The following is a 19,065-nucleotide window of genomic DNA, read 5'->3' as shown; positions in this document are numbered from 1 at the left end:
AGGGGAGAGAGGAGGGGAACAGTGTCCAGCCCGACCCCAGGGGAGAGGGGGCTGTTGGTGGTAATGGCGCACTGAGCGGGGAGGGGGCTCGGATGGTGAATGCTGAGTAGTTTGGCGAGCTGATTGCGGGACTGTGCCCACAGGCCGAGCCAGGATCTCTCTGTCTGAGCGAGTGAGTGAGTCCCTGAAAGTCCGCGAGATGGGAGGCGGCGTCTCGGCTCAGGAGCCCGGCCAACTCAGCCCGAGTGAGGAGCAGGAGAGCGGCCAGGAGAGGCAGCACACCGAGGGAGTGGACGGCAGGGTGAGTGCATTGGCTGTAGGGGTGGGGGAAGACACAGCACTGGGTCACCGCCTGGGGGGGGGCTGCAGGAAGGATGTGGGTGATTTACCCCCCCGGGGGAAGAGACTGGGTTTGGACCGTTCCTGCTAACAGCTGGGAATCCCAAAACTAGCAGTCACTTACAATGGAGTAACTTTACAGGACACCTCCTAATCTCTCCACTTCAGTATCTCTCTCTGCCCTCCCATATGTCTCTAAACTGCCCCGGGGGTAGGCTTCCTGACTGAACTTGGTAAGGGTTTTTAAAAATATAGTAGGAAAATTTGCACCCTCTTATTCCTGCCATCAGTAAACATGTTGAACGCCCCGTTGGAGGCAATCATAATATTCTTACGTCAAACTGTAAGAGTTACTGAGGACAACGTGAACATAACGAGTATTGATAACCAAAGCAAAAACAGAAATTGCTGGAAAAGCTCAGCGGGTCTGGCAGTATCTTTTATAACAAAGTATCTGGACTTTAGCTCAGTCTCTAATGTAGAGTATAAAAGTTTTGGTTTTAATTGAATGACCTGCGTGTACTTTTTAGCTTTTTAATTCCTTTATTTTTATTTGGGTATCCTTCCATCCAAGATGTTTTATATTTGGAGCTGCGATGTTGATGCTGGCTAATTCACTTCGGACAGCAGTGGTCTTCAACCCCCACCCCCAAATAGGGGGGAGAAAGTTGACCCGGGTCCTTAGTCAGGTTAATGAATGGGGCGGGGAGCAATTATCAAAAAAGACTGTTACAGTCATAGGGAAAGTTTAATTGGCGCTCAGGCAGACTGTCTGGATAGAATTACAAAGGATCTGTTACCATATTGGGAGTGCATTGTGGAGCATCGAGCTGGATGAATAAGAGGACAATGAGGATGGTATGTCTGCAGGCCCTGTATAAAACTCTCTATTCCTTCATCCCAAATCACTGGAAATGAAAAACTGAGTCTGCAATACAGATTCCTGGGAAAAATTATCATTAGCATTTCAACAGCTGGAATACTATCCCCAATCTCTCTCCACTGCCCCACCCCCCCAAACCAATTTTGTGTGTTGTAGGTGGATTAATAGGGGAAAAATGGGGGATTAAGCAGTGAACTAGTCCAGGGACTATATTAACAGACAAGATAAATAAAATAATGCTTAAATATACCCAAATCTTTTCAAATGGGAATGTAAAACTCACACCATTTGGGAGTGGTTGAGTTGAATAGCATTTACAGGAAGGGAAGGAGAAAGTAACAGAAGGATGTGTAAAATGTAATAATGTGGGAAGAGTTTTGCTTGGAGGACAATAGACCCGTTAAGCAAAAAGACCTGTTTCTGTGCTACAAATTTTATGTAACTGACAGTGGATCAAGGTGCAAAGGAAAGGTTCCAACAATGGAACAAAATTATGATGTTAAAGAGGGGTATGGCTGATTTACAGAAGTAGCTTGCTGCTTTAGAGGAATGTAAAAGTGGGGCTGCTGAAGGAAGGGTGGGGAATAGAACTAAAGAGGGACTTGAGAGTGTGTAATTACACAGATTATAATAAGGATAGAAAGTTATTAAACCTGACTGGTATATATCCCAGAGTGCTGATGACTGGGACTGAAAGTGGAGGATTTGTATTATTTTTCCAAAAAATCTTGGAAACTAACTGTACCACAATACTGAATGTATAAGAACTACTTAAAATTGAGAGTCAGGGGCTTGTTGACAAAAAACAGAAGTTGCTGGAAAGGCTCAGCAGGTCTGGCAGCATCTGTGAAGAAAAAATCAGCGTTAACATTTTGGGTCCAGTGACCCTTCCTCAGAACAGATGCTGCCAGACCTGCTGAGCTTTTCCAGCAACTTCTGTTTTTGTTCCTGCAGTTCTTTCGATTGTTGACTGATTAGTTTTACCTGGGATGGGAGTAACTGTCTGGAGTCTGTAATCTAGAATGAGATTAGTGAGTGTTATGGAGTCCCACTTAATGATTAGGTCAATGACCTTCGCTCTGAATGAGAAGATGCTAGAGAATTCTTTTAACTCTACTAGATTAGATGTCAAATCTTCTAACCTTGTGAGTAAAGTGCACTCTAGCTCATTAAGGTTTGGTGTTAGCCCTTCCAAGATCAGTATGTCCTTCCTGGGTTGTAGTGCTCAAAGCTATATGCGGTGCTACAGATAGGATCTGAACAAGTTCTGTACAACTGGAGGATGACTCCCTAACTCTTAAATTCCAATCTTCCATGCAGAATTTTGTGCAATTTCTGTACCTGTGCATTGGCTTTTTTTTTTGTGATTTCTGTACCTAAGCACCCAAATTATTTTGTCCTTTAACATTTGCTGATAACAAGTGCTGGAGCATGTCAAGCTGATGATTATAGGAGAACATGGATGACAGAATGGACCATTGCTAAGTAATAAATTGTGTTGGTTTAGTGGATTGGGTGTTCGGGGGAGTCGGAGGGAACGTGCATGAACAATAAGACATTCACCATGAAGCTCCCAAGAATTCAGCACCTTCGTAGTATTCTAAATTTGACAATTTGCATCCAAAATGCCTAAAAACATTGGAGTTTCAAATTTTGAGTTGAAGATTTCCGATGATAAAAGGCATTATTCTGACAGTGACTTATTTAAATGTACAAATGTGCCTGAATTGTGATACTTAGTCCCTACTGTTTTGTAGGTAAACACATCAGCAAATTGTGCACAGCAAGGTAAGAGACTTGCAAATTCAGTGCATTTACTGTTTGGACCCTTGTGCACATCTCAATCTTATGGACCGTTATTTTGAAGCCCAGCTTGTTGCATAAATAAATGTGACAGTTGTTTACAGCATGGCAATGTCTTGAGTGCAGGACCAATGACCAGTTAATTGGTTTCCAGGTGGTGGCATGAGGATAGTTTTCCAGCAAGGAAAATAGTCATCTTTGTACAATGGCACCTTTTGTTCATTTGGGTTTAAGATTAAACTCTCTTGATTGTAAGCCTAGACTGTATGACAGACCATCCCACTTGCTTGTGTCTCAGTAGTTGGGAATTTAATCTTGACCCTTTCAGGGGAGACCTACTTTCAATATGGTTAATAGTGTGTGGCTGAATTAAAACTGGAATTCTTTTCTGTAGTGTCCTAACTGAGGTCTTTAAAGTTGTAAGTTCAATAAGGTAGGTGGAGAGAAGATGTTTCCACTTCCAGGAAATTCAAAACAAGGGACCATAAATATGAGATTGGCTGACAAATCCAGTGAGGAATTCAGGACACACTTTTCTTGAGTAGGAAGGATGGGGAGTCTGTTATCACATCACATGGAGTGGTGGTGCACAGAGCAAGGGTACATTTTAAGAGGAAGCTAGGCAAGTACATGAAGGAAAGGGAATGAAAGGCGATGTTGACAAAATTAGATGAATTAGGGTGGGAGGGATTTGTGTGGAGTGTAATCACTGGCACAGAGCTTATTGACACCACTCTGGTCCTTCCCAAAGGACTTTGGATTTGAGTCAAACTATTGAGCAGCATGGGGTGGTGGGGGCAGATTTTATTCCACATATCAGTCATGCAATATATATCAGTGAGAGCGTCCGCATATTAAAAAATAAAACTAACCATTCACAGCCTAAAATTCTTTAGTGCGAGTACAGAAATTCCCATGACCTTTGCCTTCTCCCTGCTCCCCAGGGAGTGAGGCGAGGAAGGAAAAAAATTATAACACTTGCTTCTCTCTTGTTCTCGCCAACTTAAAGATTAGCCCAAATGCACATTACAAAGTAGTGCAGTTTGCAGTACAACAGCTGGTATGTTTTGGAAAATGTAGATAGTTCCTTACTTGGAATTAGTGAAGATATGGAGGCAAGTCCAATCCTTACAGTTTAACATATATGGAGTGATTGAAACAGCACTAGTGCATTTAAAGGCAGTCTTGATATGTGTGGGAGAAGGGCGATAGGACTATGGAAAGAAGCGGAATTCGACTAGGAGTAAGCTGTATGGATTATGAATACCTAAATGGGGCTAATGGCTTGCTTCTGTGATGCTGCTTCTAGGATTTGTTGCAATTTTGATTCCAGACCCAGGCTATTTTGTGTCAAGGCCTGAATTTGATTTAGGTAAGCATGGAGGTTGGTGTATCATAGACTGCACGTATATTGTAAATCCTTGATCCTGAGTGCTCTTTGAGACACTTATGTTTGCCAGTTTAATTGCATTGGAGCTGTCTATATTTTTTTAAAAAACAGTTTTGAATTGCTCACAGTGATAAGGTTATAATCTAACCTTCGTACATCTCTCCCATAGTCAGTTTTCTCAACGAAGGGGCAATCAATCCTGGCTTATGCAAGAAAGCTTGGGAGTGAAACTTCCCTGGAAAATGTTAAGTTGTGCTCCTAAAAGAGTTCTGTTTCTTTTGTTGGATTTGTGCTGATTTGAGTAAACCTGCTAATTGCAGAAGCTTTGGACACTGGGACAATGTGAGCTTTCGAAGATAAGATGGAAAGATTTTAGTTGGTAATTGTCTAGAAATAAGATAGGTGAATGAAATTGTGGTATATATCCAAATTAATGGTGGGTCTAGTTTAAAAGGGCCGAATGGCATCCAGTTGCTATGTGCCTTTCCCATTACTATTGACTTCACTACTGGACCTGTTTTATTGTACTCTTATCCAGTCTCATTAAATTGTTCTGTATTGTTTTGTTAAAAATAAAAGTCTGCCTTCCAAATTTTCTCAGTGAAAGTATGTTGTTTCATCCAAGCTCCAGGCAATAACCAGTTGTTCCTTTTCAATATTTATTAGGCTTCCAATAAATGTTTTGCTTTTGCCTTCCACCCAAATTACATTTGGACTGAAACCACATGCATGTTAGTCTTGACATGAGCATCTTCAAAATCTGCAGCAAATTTTAATCTCCTCAATTTGTCCAGAATTTAGGTTATTAAATATCACCACCTTTTGTTCTCGAAGGAATTTGGAACAATTTTGGACTGAGTTGGTCTCTTTCAAATTTTAATCTAACAAAATTCGTATTCCACTAATGGTAGCTCAGTGGTTAGCACTGCTGCCTCTCAGCACCAGGGTCCCAAGGTTGATTCTACTCCTAGGTGACTGTGAAGTTTGCACATTCTCCCCATGTCTGCTTTCCCCCTCCACAGTCCAAAGATGTGCAGGTTAGGTGGATTGGCTGTGCTAAATTGCCTTTAGTGTCCAGGAACAAAAACAAAGTTGCTGGAAAAGCTCAGCAGGTCTGGCAGTATCTGTGGAGGAGAAAACAGAGTTAACGTTTCAGGTCTGATGACCCTTCCTCAACTCCAGTGTCCAGGAGTTGGATTAGCCATAGTTATCATGGGGTTATGGGGATAGGGTCTGGGACTGGGTGATATGTTCTTTGGAGGGTCAGTGTGGATTTGATAGACCAAATGGCCTCTTTCCATACTGTAGGGCTTCTATGATTCTGTTTACTTATTCCTACAAGTAGTTGAGGATGTGGCACATTCTATATTAACAATTATTACTACACATCGAATGACTTTACTTTGGTCTTGTGTTCATACCAGTAAAAACCATCTGGGAATTCTTCTGTGGTCCCAGCTGTAGCTGTACTGATTTCAAATCTTCATGTCTCTTACCCGAATATTAACTGGAGAAGATTAAAATTTGCTGCAGATTCCAGTGACTGTTGGCAATGGTGCTTTCAGCTACTTAAGCTATGAGCTGGAATTTGCTCCCTACGCTCCTGCATCCTCTGATCTCAACTTTAAATATCTGCCCAAGTTTGGTGCAGTTACATTAAAATGAAAGTTGTCATTTATAATAACACCTTTTGATTATAGTAAAATATCCCCTGGCATTCCACAGGAGTGATGTTTGGCATTTGTTAACACTGAGACACATGAGATATTGGGATAGCTGGCCAAATGTTTGCTTTTAAGCGTATGTTTTAAGCAATCTCCTAAGAGGAGAGAAAGGCAAAGGACTGTTTAGGAAAGAAATTGCAGAGCTTGGAGCCTGGCAGCTGAAAGCACAACCAGTAATGTTGCGAAAGAAATGAGAGGTCAGAAATCCCAGAACACTGGGATCATGTATGAGCAGAGGAGGTTAGAGATGTGAAAAGAGGGGCAATAAGGGAGACTGTGAAGGGATTTGAATATGTGGGTGAGAATTTTGAATTAAAACTATGGACCAGAAACACCGGTGAAAAAGCGCAGGAGGGTTGACCTAAGTTCTGCAATATTCTGCCTATATTGTAAACCTATTTTTCATAGTTCTCCAAGCTACTGCTAACTTTTATCATGGACTCCTTATAAGGGTGACAGAATGTGTACACCCTCCTGACTGTTCCACTTAAACAAAAAAATTTACTCACTTAACCAAATGGGAGTCCCATCTGACACTCCAGTCAAATAGACTGTACTGAACCTGAGCGAAGTCTGTGCTTTTCTCTCATATGTAGCCATTGAGGAATGTAAACACTGGTTTGTAGTTTCTAAATGCCTGCTTGCTTTTTGGAATGAATTTTGCACGATGTTTATCAGACCTGTGCGCACTCATGTAGTATTTACAACTTGGCAGGATATTTGGATTAACTTGCTTACGGCCTGAGACCCTCACTTGCTTGAAGGGCTTTCTGTAACTATTTACGAACCAGTGAGCAGAGTTTCAGTTGCTGAGCTTTGCAATTGCTTTTTGTTACATTCAGAGTTTAAATTAAGACGGGAATTTGCCCGAGTTTGGCAGACTGCAGCGCACCACTTATCAAGCTGTCCTTGGGTTGAGAATCATTGTGTTGTTGTATTTCCGTCCTGTTTGTGTAATTCCAGTTCTGGCATGTATTCTAATTTAGAAACAGTCTCAGTGCTGTTGGGATTGGTCAGCTTTGGGACACGGGTTGGAGGGGGAATGCTGATTTCGGAAGCTGCCTTGATGCAGGGAATGTATGTTAGATTTTTAATTGTAGCAAAACCTAAATGTTGAGAATGGGAAGGTGGTCAGGCAGCAGTGCTATTTTGGGACATCTTCCTTGGTTGCAGTCTCTTGCCAGGCAATGGCACTTCACAGCACTGGTAAAGTTCAGGGTCTGTGCAGCCATGAAACATTAAACTGGCAGTGACCTAGACTGGCAAAATACTAGGGGACAGCAAACAAAACTTAAATTCATGAATTTGAGCAATGAAACATTTCTGCCAAATTCTGAATCCTAACATTGTATCTGCAATGAATTGTAGTTACAAGCCCAATAAATGCGTTTGACAAATGCACATCACGCTCGGCTTATTGTATGCAAAACTCTGAAAAAGGGAGGCATTGGGATATTGGAAATTTAGTTGCTTCCATGAGGGTTTACATAGCCACCCTCAAATCTATATCACTCGTGGCACTGACCTCCAGGTTTTTCACAGGAATTTGATTTGAGATTCTTGTTCCTTGGGAGTTAGTTTTAATTAAATATATCATAAATGGAATGTCAAGTATCTCTACCAATAACGCAGTCCTGTCATGCAATTCTGTTTTTAAATAAAAATGTTGAGACAGATGGCAACAAAGAAATGCTTGTCGAAAAGCGATTATGGAATTCTAGATATAGTCCATTCTATCTAGATAGTTCAGGCCAAGTGAATGTTTATGTTATGGACCAGACCAAATCCTGTCAATATAGTAAGAAGATAGGCTAGACCCAACTTTTTCTTATTTTAAAGGTAAGTGTAAGGCATTGTTTTCCAGATGCAATTCGATTGGTCAAACTACCAGCCTTGAAATAAAACACTTTATTCATGTACTTATGTAATTAAAATACAGAAAAATAAGAATTGGCTTAACTGTAACTCTATTGAAATGTTCAACAAAAGTAATAATTTATTTAACTGCTACTAGTTAACTGTTCCAATATAGTAACATCCCATAAACCTACCCTTGGCAAAGGCAAATTCAGTAAAATTGTCTTGCGTGCAATTCTAGCAGTGGGAGGAGAACCCCAGCTTTTAGCTGTAACAAAGGAATAAGAGCTTCCTCTTCCAGCTTCACGACTCCAGCAACTGCTACTAGACGCTAACACCATTTTTAAAAAAAAAATTGGTTTTGTGGGAGCTTGACCCCACCCATTTAGCCTGCTTTTATTGTTCTAACCTTTTTTTTAAAAAAAAAGCCTCAAGGCTTCACAAGCTATTTACTTTATTAGCTTTGGAGCAGACTGCTGTCCATCTCTATCCCAACCTTTCTTCATTTCTTAAAATAAAAGACCAAATACACTTCTTATCGTCACAGTTTCAGCAAAGGGATCATTAGTCCATGTTCGAGGAGGTAATTCTATTCCTGGCTCAAAGTCGATGGTTCACATCTGCATCGTAAATTCCTTTGTCAATATTTATAGTTGAAATTATCCACTTGAAATGCATTACAGTGCAGTCAGAGACCTCCCCCAGTGGTGGAAGAAGCAATATGAGAGCAAGTTTATTTAGAACCATTTTATTAGCAGAAGATGGCCTTTGGGGCATTATCTGTGCCAGCCAGACAATTAGGTTACCTAAGCGTTTTCTCAAAGTGAAAAGAAGTTACCATGGCTTCAAGCAGAGTATGCTAGGATTTTCGTGGAAAAAAAAGTCAATTTTCTCGCTCTCTTTCACCAATTACTTTAAATTTATACTTTTTAGTTATTGACTTATCTGCTAATGAAAATGGCTCCTTCATATCCATTCAGTTGGGGGCCTACGAAATTTAATACACCACAAATTAACTTAGTCTCCTCTGCTCCAAGAAAACAACTCCAAAGTTTCCTCGGCTAAAATTCTTCATTCCCGGCAGCAGCCTCATAAATCATCTTCTTCACTCCCTCTATAGTGTGATCATGTCTTTCTTGTAATGCGGTGACCAGAACAGAATGCAGTATTTTAGCTACAGCTCTAGTATAACCTCATGCTCTTACTTTATTTACCAAGGTACAGAATATATGGTATCCCATATGCCTGTGTAACTACCCATCTCTCTGTCATACCCTCAGTGATTTGCAGACATGCACTCTGATATCCCTGTGTCTCTCTGTATCCTACCATTTTGTGTATGTAGCAGTTTCCATTATAAAGAGGCTTGTAAGAATTTGTAATTGTTGGTAGGATACGCAGTGTGCCAATTAGCTAAAGCTAGAACATACGTTCGAACATCAGGTTCGAATCCCACCATGGCAGATGGTAGAATTTGAATTCAATAAATATCTGGAATTAAGAATCTAATGATGACCATGAATCCATTGTCGATTGTTGGGAAAAACCCATCTGGTTCACTAATGTCCTTTAGGGAAGGAAACTGCCATCCTTGCCTGGTCTGGCCTACATGTGACTCCAGACCCACAGCAATGTGGTTGACTCTGAATTGCCCTCTGGGCAATTAGGGATGGGCAATAAATGCTGCTTGGTCAGTGATGCCCTCACCCCATGAATGAATAAAAAAAAAAATGCAAAACGGCATAATTAGTGTTGGGGATCAGAACATTCCCCCACTTTGAGGCATTGAGTCAGAACGTTGTGCTTTTGAACTCCTATTCAAAAGAATTGACCAGGTCCAGGCTGATAGCAGGTTTCTGGATTGTTGGAGGTGCCACCTTTATGATGAACCGTTACACTGAGGCTCCATCTGCAGCCTCAGTGGGTATTAAAGATCTTCTGGCACCATTTTCCAAGAGGCGCTTTCCCAGGTGACTTGAGACAATGTTCATCAGCTCACCACTGAAACCTGTCATCTTGTTGCTGTTTAGACCATCTTGCTGTGTGTAAATCATATCTGGAATTTCCTATGGTGTATCGGTAATGACGAAATGCACGCACAAGAATTCCTTGACTGACTGTGAATCGATGTGGGGTATCCTGTGTTCAGGGAAGGTGCTAGACCAATGCAACTTTGTTTATTTGCCCTTGCTTTTACTGTGTCCATTGAGCTGTTTTATTTATTTATTTATTTATTTATTTTTTGCAGCATTCAGTTTTCGTACCTGCAGATCACTTGCTTGATCAGGCAGAAAGAAGATTTAAGTCTTGACATCTAGAAGGGATATTGTTTTTCCGCAACTCTATTTAAAAATTTAATACTGGATGCAAGGGGCAGCTAAAAATAACCCGCATGAAACATTCACCATGAGAAGCTTTAGAGACGCTGTTCAGGGTCAGTGAAGCGTTATGTCATCAATGCCTTGTTTTTTTTCCATGTGGACTTTACATCCCTAATGGTCATAGAGTCCTACAGCACAGAGACAGGCCCTTCGGCCCAAACTGGTCTATCCTGACCAAAATGTCCATCCACGCTAACCCCATTTCCCTGCACTTGGCTCATATCCTTCTAAACCTTTCCTATCCACGTATTTGTCCAAATGACTTTTAAATGTTGTTAATGCACCCACCTCAACCACTTCTGCTGGCAGCTCATTGCATATGCGTACCACTCTGTTTTTTTAAAAAAAAAGTTGCCCCTCATGTTCTCATGTATTCTTTCCCCTCTTTACCTTAAACTGATGCCCTCTAGTCCTCTCTTTCCCTACCCCTGGGAAAAAGACTGGGTGCATTCACTCTATCCATGCCTCTCATGATCTTTTACACTTCTATAAGATCCCCCCTCAGTCTCCTATGCTCCAAAGAGAAAAAGTCCTAGCCTGTCCAACCTCTCCCTATAGTTCAGTCCCTTGAGTCCTGGCAACACCCTTGTAAATTTCTTCTGCACTCTTTCCAGTTTAGTAACATCCTTCCTATAGCAAGGTGACCAAAACAGAACACAAATGCTCCAAATGCAGCCTCACCAACGTCCTGTACAACTGTAACATAACTTTCCAACTTCTGCACTCAATGCCCTGACTGATCAAGGCCACTATGCCAAAAGCCGCCTTCACTGCCCTGTGTACCTGTGACTCTACTTTCAGAGAACGGTGCACCTGAACTCCAAGGCCCTTCTCCACTACATTCCTTAAGGCCCTACTGATCACCATGAAACTCCTGAGATAACAAGGTGTAGAGCTGGATGAACACAGGCCAAGCTTTCCTGCTCCTCTGATGCTGCTTGGCCTGCTGTGTTCATCCAGCACTACAGGCCAAGCTTTCCTGCTCCTCTGATGCTGCTTGGCCTGCTGTGTTCATCCAGCACTACACCTTGTTATCTCAGATTCTCCAGCATCTGCGGTTCCTACTATCTCTGAAACCATGAAACTCCTACCTGGATTTGACTTTCCAAAATGCAACACCTCACACTTATCTATATTAAACTCCATTTGCCATTTCTCGGCCCACTTCCCCAGCTGATTGAGATCCTGCTGCAATCTCTGATAACTTCCTCACTGTCCATGATACTGCCTATTTTAGTGTCATCTGCAAACTTACTAATCATGTCTTGTACGTTCTCATCCAAATCATTGATATGGATAACAAGCAGCATTGGGCCCAGCACTGATCCCTGAGGCACACCCCTAATCACAGGCCTCCAGTCTGACAAGTATCCTTCCACTTACTCTCTGCTTCCTACCATCAAGCCAATTGTGTATCCAATTTTCCAGCTCTCCCTGGATTCCGTGTGATCTAACCTTCAAGAGTAGCTTACCATGTGGAACCTTATCAGAGCCCTTACTGAAATCCATATAGACTACGTCCACTGCCCTGCCCTCATCAACCTTCCTGGTCACTTTATCAAAGAACTCTAACAAATTTGAGGCATGATCTCCCACGTGTAAAGCCATGCTGACTACTCCTAATCAAACCCTGTCTTTACAAATGTATGTGTATCTTATCCCTCAGAATCTTCTCCAGTAACTTACCTACCACAAATGTTCAGCTCACTGGCCTATAATTCCCAGATTTTTCTTTGCAGTCCTCCTTGAATAAGGGCACGACGTTTGCTACCCTCCAGTCTTCTGGGACTTCACCTGTGGCTAACGATAATGCAAATATATCAGCCAGGGCCCCTGCAATTTCTTCCCTAGCCTCTTGCAGGGTTCTTGGACATCTCTGGTCAGGACCAAGAGATTTATCCATCTTCATACATTCTAATACTTCCAACACCTCCTATACTGTGATATGGACTGTCCCCAAGATATCATGGCTAACTTCCCCAAGTTCCCAAGTCTTCATGTCTTTCTTCACAGTAAATGCAAAGGAGAGGTGTTCATTGAGGGCCTCGCCTATCTCTTGCGGTTCCACACGTACGTATCCACTTTGGTCCTTGAGGGGTCCTATTCTCTCTCTAGTTACTCTTTTTCCTTTAACATACTTAAAGAATCTCTTTGGATTCACCCTAATCTTCTCAAACAATGCTATCTTGTGCCCCCTTTCACCCTCCTGATTTGCTTCTTCAGTAAACTCCTGTATCCCCTATATACCTGAAGGGATTCCCTTGATCTCAGCTGCCTGTTCCTGAGCCATGTCTCCTCTTGTTTTCTGGTCAAAGCCTCAATATCTCTTGTCATCCAGGGCTCCCTACTCCAGCCAACCTTGTCCTTCACCCTCACAGGAATGTAAAGGTTTTGAACTCTACCTACCACAGTTTTAAAGGCCTCCCACTTGCCAGAGATCCCTTTGCTTGCAAACAAACTGCTCCAATCAATCCCTGCAAGCTCCTGCCTAATTCCATCAAAATTCACCTTGCCCCAATTTAGAATGTGAATCTGTGGACCAGTTTTGTCTTTTTCTTTTGTCTTTTTGAGTTCAAGTCCTGCCTGTCACCGAGGTGGTGTTATAAGATGATTAAGTATTGAACAGTGCAAACTTCTGGAGTAAATGGTCCAGTCACATTCTGGGGTTTATTTCTGCAGTGAGCTGTTACTACGGTATTCTCTATTGTTTGTGTCCAAGCGTAAAGCCAAAGTAATCATGGAATCTTAAAGCACAAAAAGAGACCTTAGCCCCAGCACTGCTCTTTCCTCAACCTCTTCAAATACACATCTTTTCAATTACCAATGAAATTCTCTTGGAATCTGACTCCACCAGTGTTTAGTGCAGTGTATTCCAGATCTTACCAACCCTCTGAAAAACATCCTTTTTTATTCATAATTATTTTAAGTCTGTGAACTTTGTTTACTGATATGAGATGGAGTCTTCTAAAGGCTTTCCTTGAGATGCCTCTGCAGCTGCAATCTCCTCACCATTTTATTGTATAATGTAATGATTTTTGTATCAAGCATCACCTGCAGAATGAGTCCTACTTTCTGGCAGAGTAGAAGGATCACGATGATGAGGCAGTGAATGGGATTTTTGATTTGAGCAGCTCAGCTGGAATCCCAACCTTGCCAGGTGCCTTTCTACTTGCAAAGCAATCCATGGCTTTTTCGAGCTCAAAAGATGAGGGTTCTTTGCATCGTTTTAGTCCTGACAGGAAACTGTGGAGTATAATTCATCCATGTGCCAAGTTGTGTTGCAACCAACTCTATGTAAGGAAAACAATCCAGGCTGAATGGAGTGCATTGTCAGAGAAAACCTATTTTTTCTCTTGGGCTTAATTTATCTGACTAATCAACTCTCACAGCAGATTAGCTAGTTTCTGGAATTGGAAGTGCCTAGCTTTTGGATGGTTTCAATTTAATGACTTGATTCAGTCAGCTGAGATATGATCTTGTTCTGAACTGGAGTCAATTAGTTTCTATTCCATGTGACCCAATGACCATTGCATGCTTTCAATTTTAGTCTTGTGCTCTCTGTGGGGGGGATGGTGGGTGGCGGGGGCATAGAAGTTAAGAACTCATAACCCCTCTATTGAAAAAGTCTAACTATCTTCTGGATCAAAGTTTAATCCACCTTTTTTCAAACAACCTAACAGTTGGAGCTGCTTTTGTCATGAGTTATTCGGATTTGACTATTACAAGTTTTAGTTTCTTAACTGTGATTTAATGTCCCAATTTTGCTAGATTTGAGTTGAACTTTTTAGCTTGCTTCTTGCGCGTATTCCTTAATGGCTTTTACTCTAATTTGCCCAAGTCCCATCCACTGTTCGCATATGTTGTAGAGTCTGAGCTGTACAGCATGGAAACAAACCCTTCAGTCCAACTCATCCATGCCAACCGGATATCCTAAATTAATCTAGTCCCATTTGACCCATATCCCTCTAAACCCTTCCTATTCATGTACCCATCCAGATACCTTTCAAACGTTGTTGTAACTGTACCAGCCTCCACCACTTCCTCTGGCAGCTCATTCCATACACGCACCACCCTCTGCGTGAAAAAAGTTGCCCCTCGGGTGCCTTTTAAGCCTTTCCCCTCTCGCCGAAAACCTATGCCCTCTAGTTTTAGACTCCCAACCCTGGGAAAAAGACCTTGGCAATTCACCCTGTCCACACCCCTCGTGATTTTATAAACCTTTATAAGGTCACCCCCTCTGCCTCCACTGCAGGGCAAATAGCCCCAGTCTATTCAGCCTCTCCTTATAGCTCCAATCCTTCAATTCCCACAACATTCTGGTAAATCTTTTCCGAACCCTTTCAAGTTTCATAACATCTTTCCTATAGCAGGGAGACCAGAATTGAATGCAGTTGCCAAAAGTGGCCTCACCAATGTCCAATGCCACAACGTGACCTCCCAACTCCCACTGACCAATAAAGGCAAGCATACCAAACACTGCCGCCTTTACCCTGTCTACCTGCGACTCCACCTTCAAGGAACTATGAACCTGCACCCCAAGGTCTCTTTGCTCAGCAACACTGCCCAGGACCTTACCATTAAGTGTATAAGTCCTGCCCTGATTTCCCTTACTAAAATGCAACTACTCTCACTTTTCTAAATTAAACTGTATTGGCCCATCTGATCAAGGCCCTGTTTTACTGAGGTAACCTTCGCTGTCCACTACACCACCAATTTTGGTGTCATCTGTGAATTTATTTACCATACCTCTTATATTCACATCCAAATCATTTACATAAATGACAAAAAGCCACAGACTCAGCACCAATCCTTGTGCCACACCGCTGGTCACAGGCTTCCAGACCAAAAAGCAATGCTCTACCACCCTGTGTCTCCTACCTTTGAGCCAATTTTGTAACCAAATGGCTTGCTCTCCCTGGATTCCAGTGGCTATGTAATATCGATTCAATGAGACCTAATGATCTTCTCTTTCTGTCTTCATGAGTTAAGGTACAGGTTCTCCATGTATCTCTATCCATGTAAACTTGAGCATGTTGTGGATCATCACCTCTGAGTCAGAGGCTCATGGATGTGACTGCTGAAGGTTTAAGGAATAGGGCAGTGAGAGTGTGGGGAATGGTTGTATGGCAGGTGTTAAGGGTGGATTTTATTTATTCACAGTTTAATAACAACAGACTTGAATGGGAGGGTCCTGTCCCTAAAGGGAGATAATATCAACTGACATCAAACAATGGAAGAAAAAAAATTGGCTCGTTAGCTGCTTAGTGCATGTAGAGTTGAGAGAGCAGGATGTGAGGCTTGTGCTCAAGAGGAGATCTGAGAAGATGTAAGGGGCAATAAGAGAAATTGCAGGCTTGGGGTTCAAGTCCAGGAGAACTATTTGGCATAGTGGCTCAGTGGTTAGCACTGCTGCCTCATAGCACCAGGGACCCAGGTTCGATTCCAGCCTCAGGTGACTGTATGCGGAATTTGCACGTTCTCCCCACCTATGCCTGGGTTTCGTCTGGTGCGCTGGTTTCCTCCCACAGTCCAAAAACATCCAGGTTAGATGGATTGGCCATGCTAAATTGTCCAGGGATGTGCAGGTTGGGTGGATTAACCGTAGGAAATGCAGGGCTACAGGGATAGGGTAGGGGGGTGGGTCTGGGTGGGATGCTGCTCGGAGGGTCAGTTTGGACTCAATGTGTCGAATGGCCTGCTCCCACACTGTAGGGATTTTGGTTTGAGGACATAAGCCTAGAGCTTGGGGAATAAAAGGAAGCAGTTGAGCAACTTCTTAAGAGGAAAAACTTCCTGCAAAAAAAAAGCTGAGGCCAGTAGGTGGGGAAATCACGTACAGGTATTCAAACGAAAACACAAATTGCGGGAAAAACTCAGGTCTGGCAGCATCTGTGGAGAGAAATCAGAGTTAATGTTTTGAGTCCAGTGTCCCTTCATATTTTACAAGTATTAAAATCTAATTTACTGGTGCAGCAGCAAATCGAAAAGGCTACTAGGACAGCGAGCTTCCTCAATGGCTACATATGGCAGGAAATGTCGTCAGGATTCTAACCTACAGTAGGACAAATTCCATTTTGTAGATGTTTAAACATTCTGAGCCGTACAAAGCCTCTGTTTTCAGACAGATCTGTCAAAACAGAAGGCCAAAATCTCAGCCAAGTCAGAAAACTGGCTTTTCTGCATTTGCAATCAATCCTATGAAACTTGAATTTGTTACTTGGAGTCCATGGAGTCAGTTAGCCCATTGGGCTGGACAGTTTGCTTATTACAGAGCGATGCCAACAGCATGGGTCGAATTCCTGCATTGGCTGATGTTATCATGAAGGACTCTCCTTCTCAACCTGCCCTCTCTCCTGAGGCATGGTGACCCTCCAGTTAAACCACCACCAGTTGTGTGTCTCATACAAAAGAGCAGCCCAATGGTCCGCTAGGCCAATGGCAATTTTACCTTTTACTTGGAGCCCTGAGTCCCCTTGTTTAACTATCCAGCCTAATTTCCACAATTAGACCTCATTCTTGCATACAAAATAAAAAGCTTAGTCTTGCCTGTATTGGCCACTGTTCTGTTCATTTGTTTGTTCCCCCCCCACCCCCTTCATTCAAGTTTCTTTTTTTAAAAAACACCTCACTATTCCACCTTACTTGGCATATCATCTGGTGGATTTAAATATTTTAAATCTGGACTGTTTGTAGGTTGTAAGTCATGTAATTTCTATCCCATTGTTGCTCCTTGCCAATCTCAACAAATTTTTTCCATTCTACCCCATTTCAATTTCCTGACTGTTTTGTAAGGTTTCTTCTAGCTCCATCTTCTTCCCATTAGCTAGAAACATCTCACGTGGAGCCTTGACAAATACATCAGAACATCCTAACAGTGACCCTCCATCTCCTTACGCCTCTAACCTGGTTTACTTGAGATCTCTTCAGCTTTTGAGTTGTGGTTTCAAGCCCCCAAAAATCAGCCAGTCCCATTTCTCCGCTCTATCCCCCTAATCCTGTAACTTCATTTCTCTCGAGTCCCGTTCCAAGTTTTGAAGTCACTACTGGTTGGTATTTGAGAAGTAAATTGGATCAAGTGAAAATGATTAAAGAGCGTGGGTGTGACTGACAATCTATAAAGACCTTGAGTTTAAACTTTGTCAACTTTTATCGAGTCTTGATTATACAAAGGGTAGGGGAGTCCAAACCTAGAAGGCATAGGTTTAAGGTGAGAGGGGAAAGATTTAAAAAGGACAACATTTTCATGCAGAGAGTGCCAGAGGAAGTGGTGAAGGCTGGTACAATTACAACATTTAAAAGGCATCTGGTTGGGTACATGAGTAGGAAGGGTTTAGAGGGATGTGGGCCAAATGCTGGTAAATGGGACTAGATTAATTTAGGGGAGAGTTGGACTGAAGAGCCTGTTTCTGTGCTGGACATCTCTGAATCTATAAATATGCACTGCCTTGGTTCGGGTCAAATGTTTTGTTCAGTATGCAGTGAGCTTGAGCAGAAATTTGGTGGGGCATAAAATACTTTTCACGTTGTGCGTGATTGCCTGTTCCAGCATAATGTGAGAATTCTACCCCACTGCTTCAGGCCTGGCCCAGCCTGTTAAGTTTCCATCCTTACCTCTTTTTTTAGTTTGTGGGTGGGGAATGGAAAGGGTAGTGGATGGTTTGGTCAGTTTGATGTTTGTGGCATCTTGCAATGCACATTGGCTGGCAGAGCTGTTGCATTGTAAAGTGTTCCATCATCTGCAAAAGTACTTGGGATACCCTGAGGTGGTGAAAGGTGCTATATAAACGCATGATCTTATTTTGAAGAACAAGGGAGATCTTGTGTCTTTGCCAACATTTATTCTTAACATCGCAAACATGCAATCTGGTCATTTGTTGTCTCTGGGAACTTGTGTGCCAATTTTCTAACGTTTTAACAATTACAGCACCTTGACAATAATCATTTAGCTGCCTAGCATTACTACAATGTCCTTGCCGTTCTGGAACCTAAATCTGCTTTAAATTGAACCTCCTTCTTCACGTTGTGAAGCCCTGTTTGCCATTACACTTGCTACCATCTCCGGTGCTCACCTGCCACCATTGCTGCTTCTAACCATGAGAGGCTGCTGGAATGGTGAAGCAGGGAAGAAGGCTGTTTGGTCCAGCATGCCCATGGAGATTCATTTAATTAGTCCAACACCCTTGTCTGCTCCCTGTAGTCCTGCAAATATTTCCGCTTAAGAATTTATCCAATATCCTTTTTCGAAGTGGCCAATGAATTTGCAGATACATTTTCAGGCTTGTCTAGCTTTTTTAGCCAATGACCTTCACTCTGCTTCTGTTGGCCATACTGTGCCTGTCTCTTTCCATCCTCCACACTTTATACATGATATTCTTCACTTTTGCATAAACCTGCACCTTCTTTTAAAAAAAAATATATAGTTCCTAAATATGCTTAAAACTGTGGTTGTGGCCCTCCAGAACGATCCCACCTCTATTTGCAAGGGCATGTAAGTTGTCAATATGGAGTAGACTCCTGCTTTGGAAAATGAAGCCAATTTTCCTCTGTAGCCAGTACCTGCCTCATTGCTTTAGTTAGCCCTTTTTAAATCTACACTCCCTGTTTCATGACCTTCCTTTCTTCATTTCAACACTAACTATGAATCTGTCTTTGTGTTTTGTAGTTTGATAGTTATTACCAAAATGTTCC

At 42.2% G+C, this 19,065-nt stretch overlaps 1 protein-coding gene across 2 annotated transcripts in view; it reads left to right on the top strand.

Moving 5' to 3' along the window:
• LOC109916498 (A-kinase anchor protein 12) overlaps window positions 1-19,065 on the top strand; it is a 93,569-nt gene that overhangs the window by 243 nt on the left and 74,261 nt on the right. For both annotated transcript variants that reach the window (XM_048601275.1, XM_048601274.1), the window contains exon 2: window positions 144-301. In XM_048601275.1, the coding sequence (XP_048457232.1) occupies window positions 200-301 (102 nt within the window). In that variant the 5' untranslated portion in view covers window positions 144-199. The remainder of the gene's footprint in view (window positions 1-143; window positions 302-19,065) is intronic.

The sequence above is a fragment of the Rhincodon typus genome, chromosome 9 (genome assembly GCF_021869965.1).
Source record: "Rhincodon typus isolate 14 chromosome 9, sRhiTyp1.1, whole genome shotgun sequence".
Lineage (NCBI taxonomy): Eukaryota > Metazoa > Chordata > Chondrichthyes > Orectolobiformes > Rhincodontidae > Rhincodon > Rhincodon typus.
This window is presented reverse-complemented; position numbering and strand designations above follow the sequence as displayed.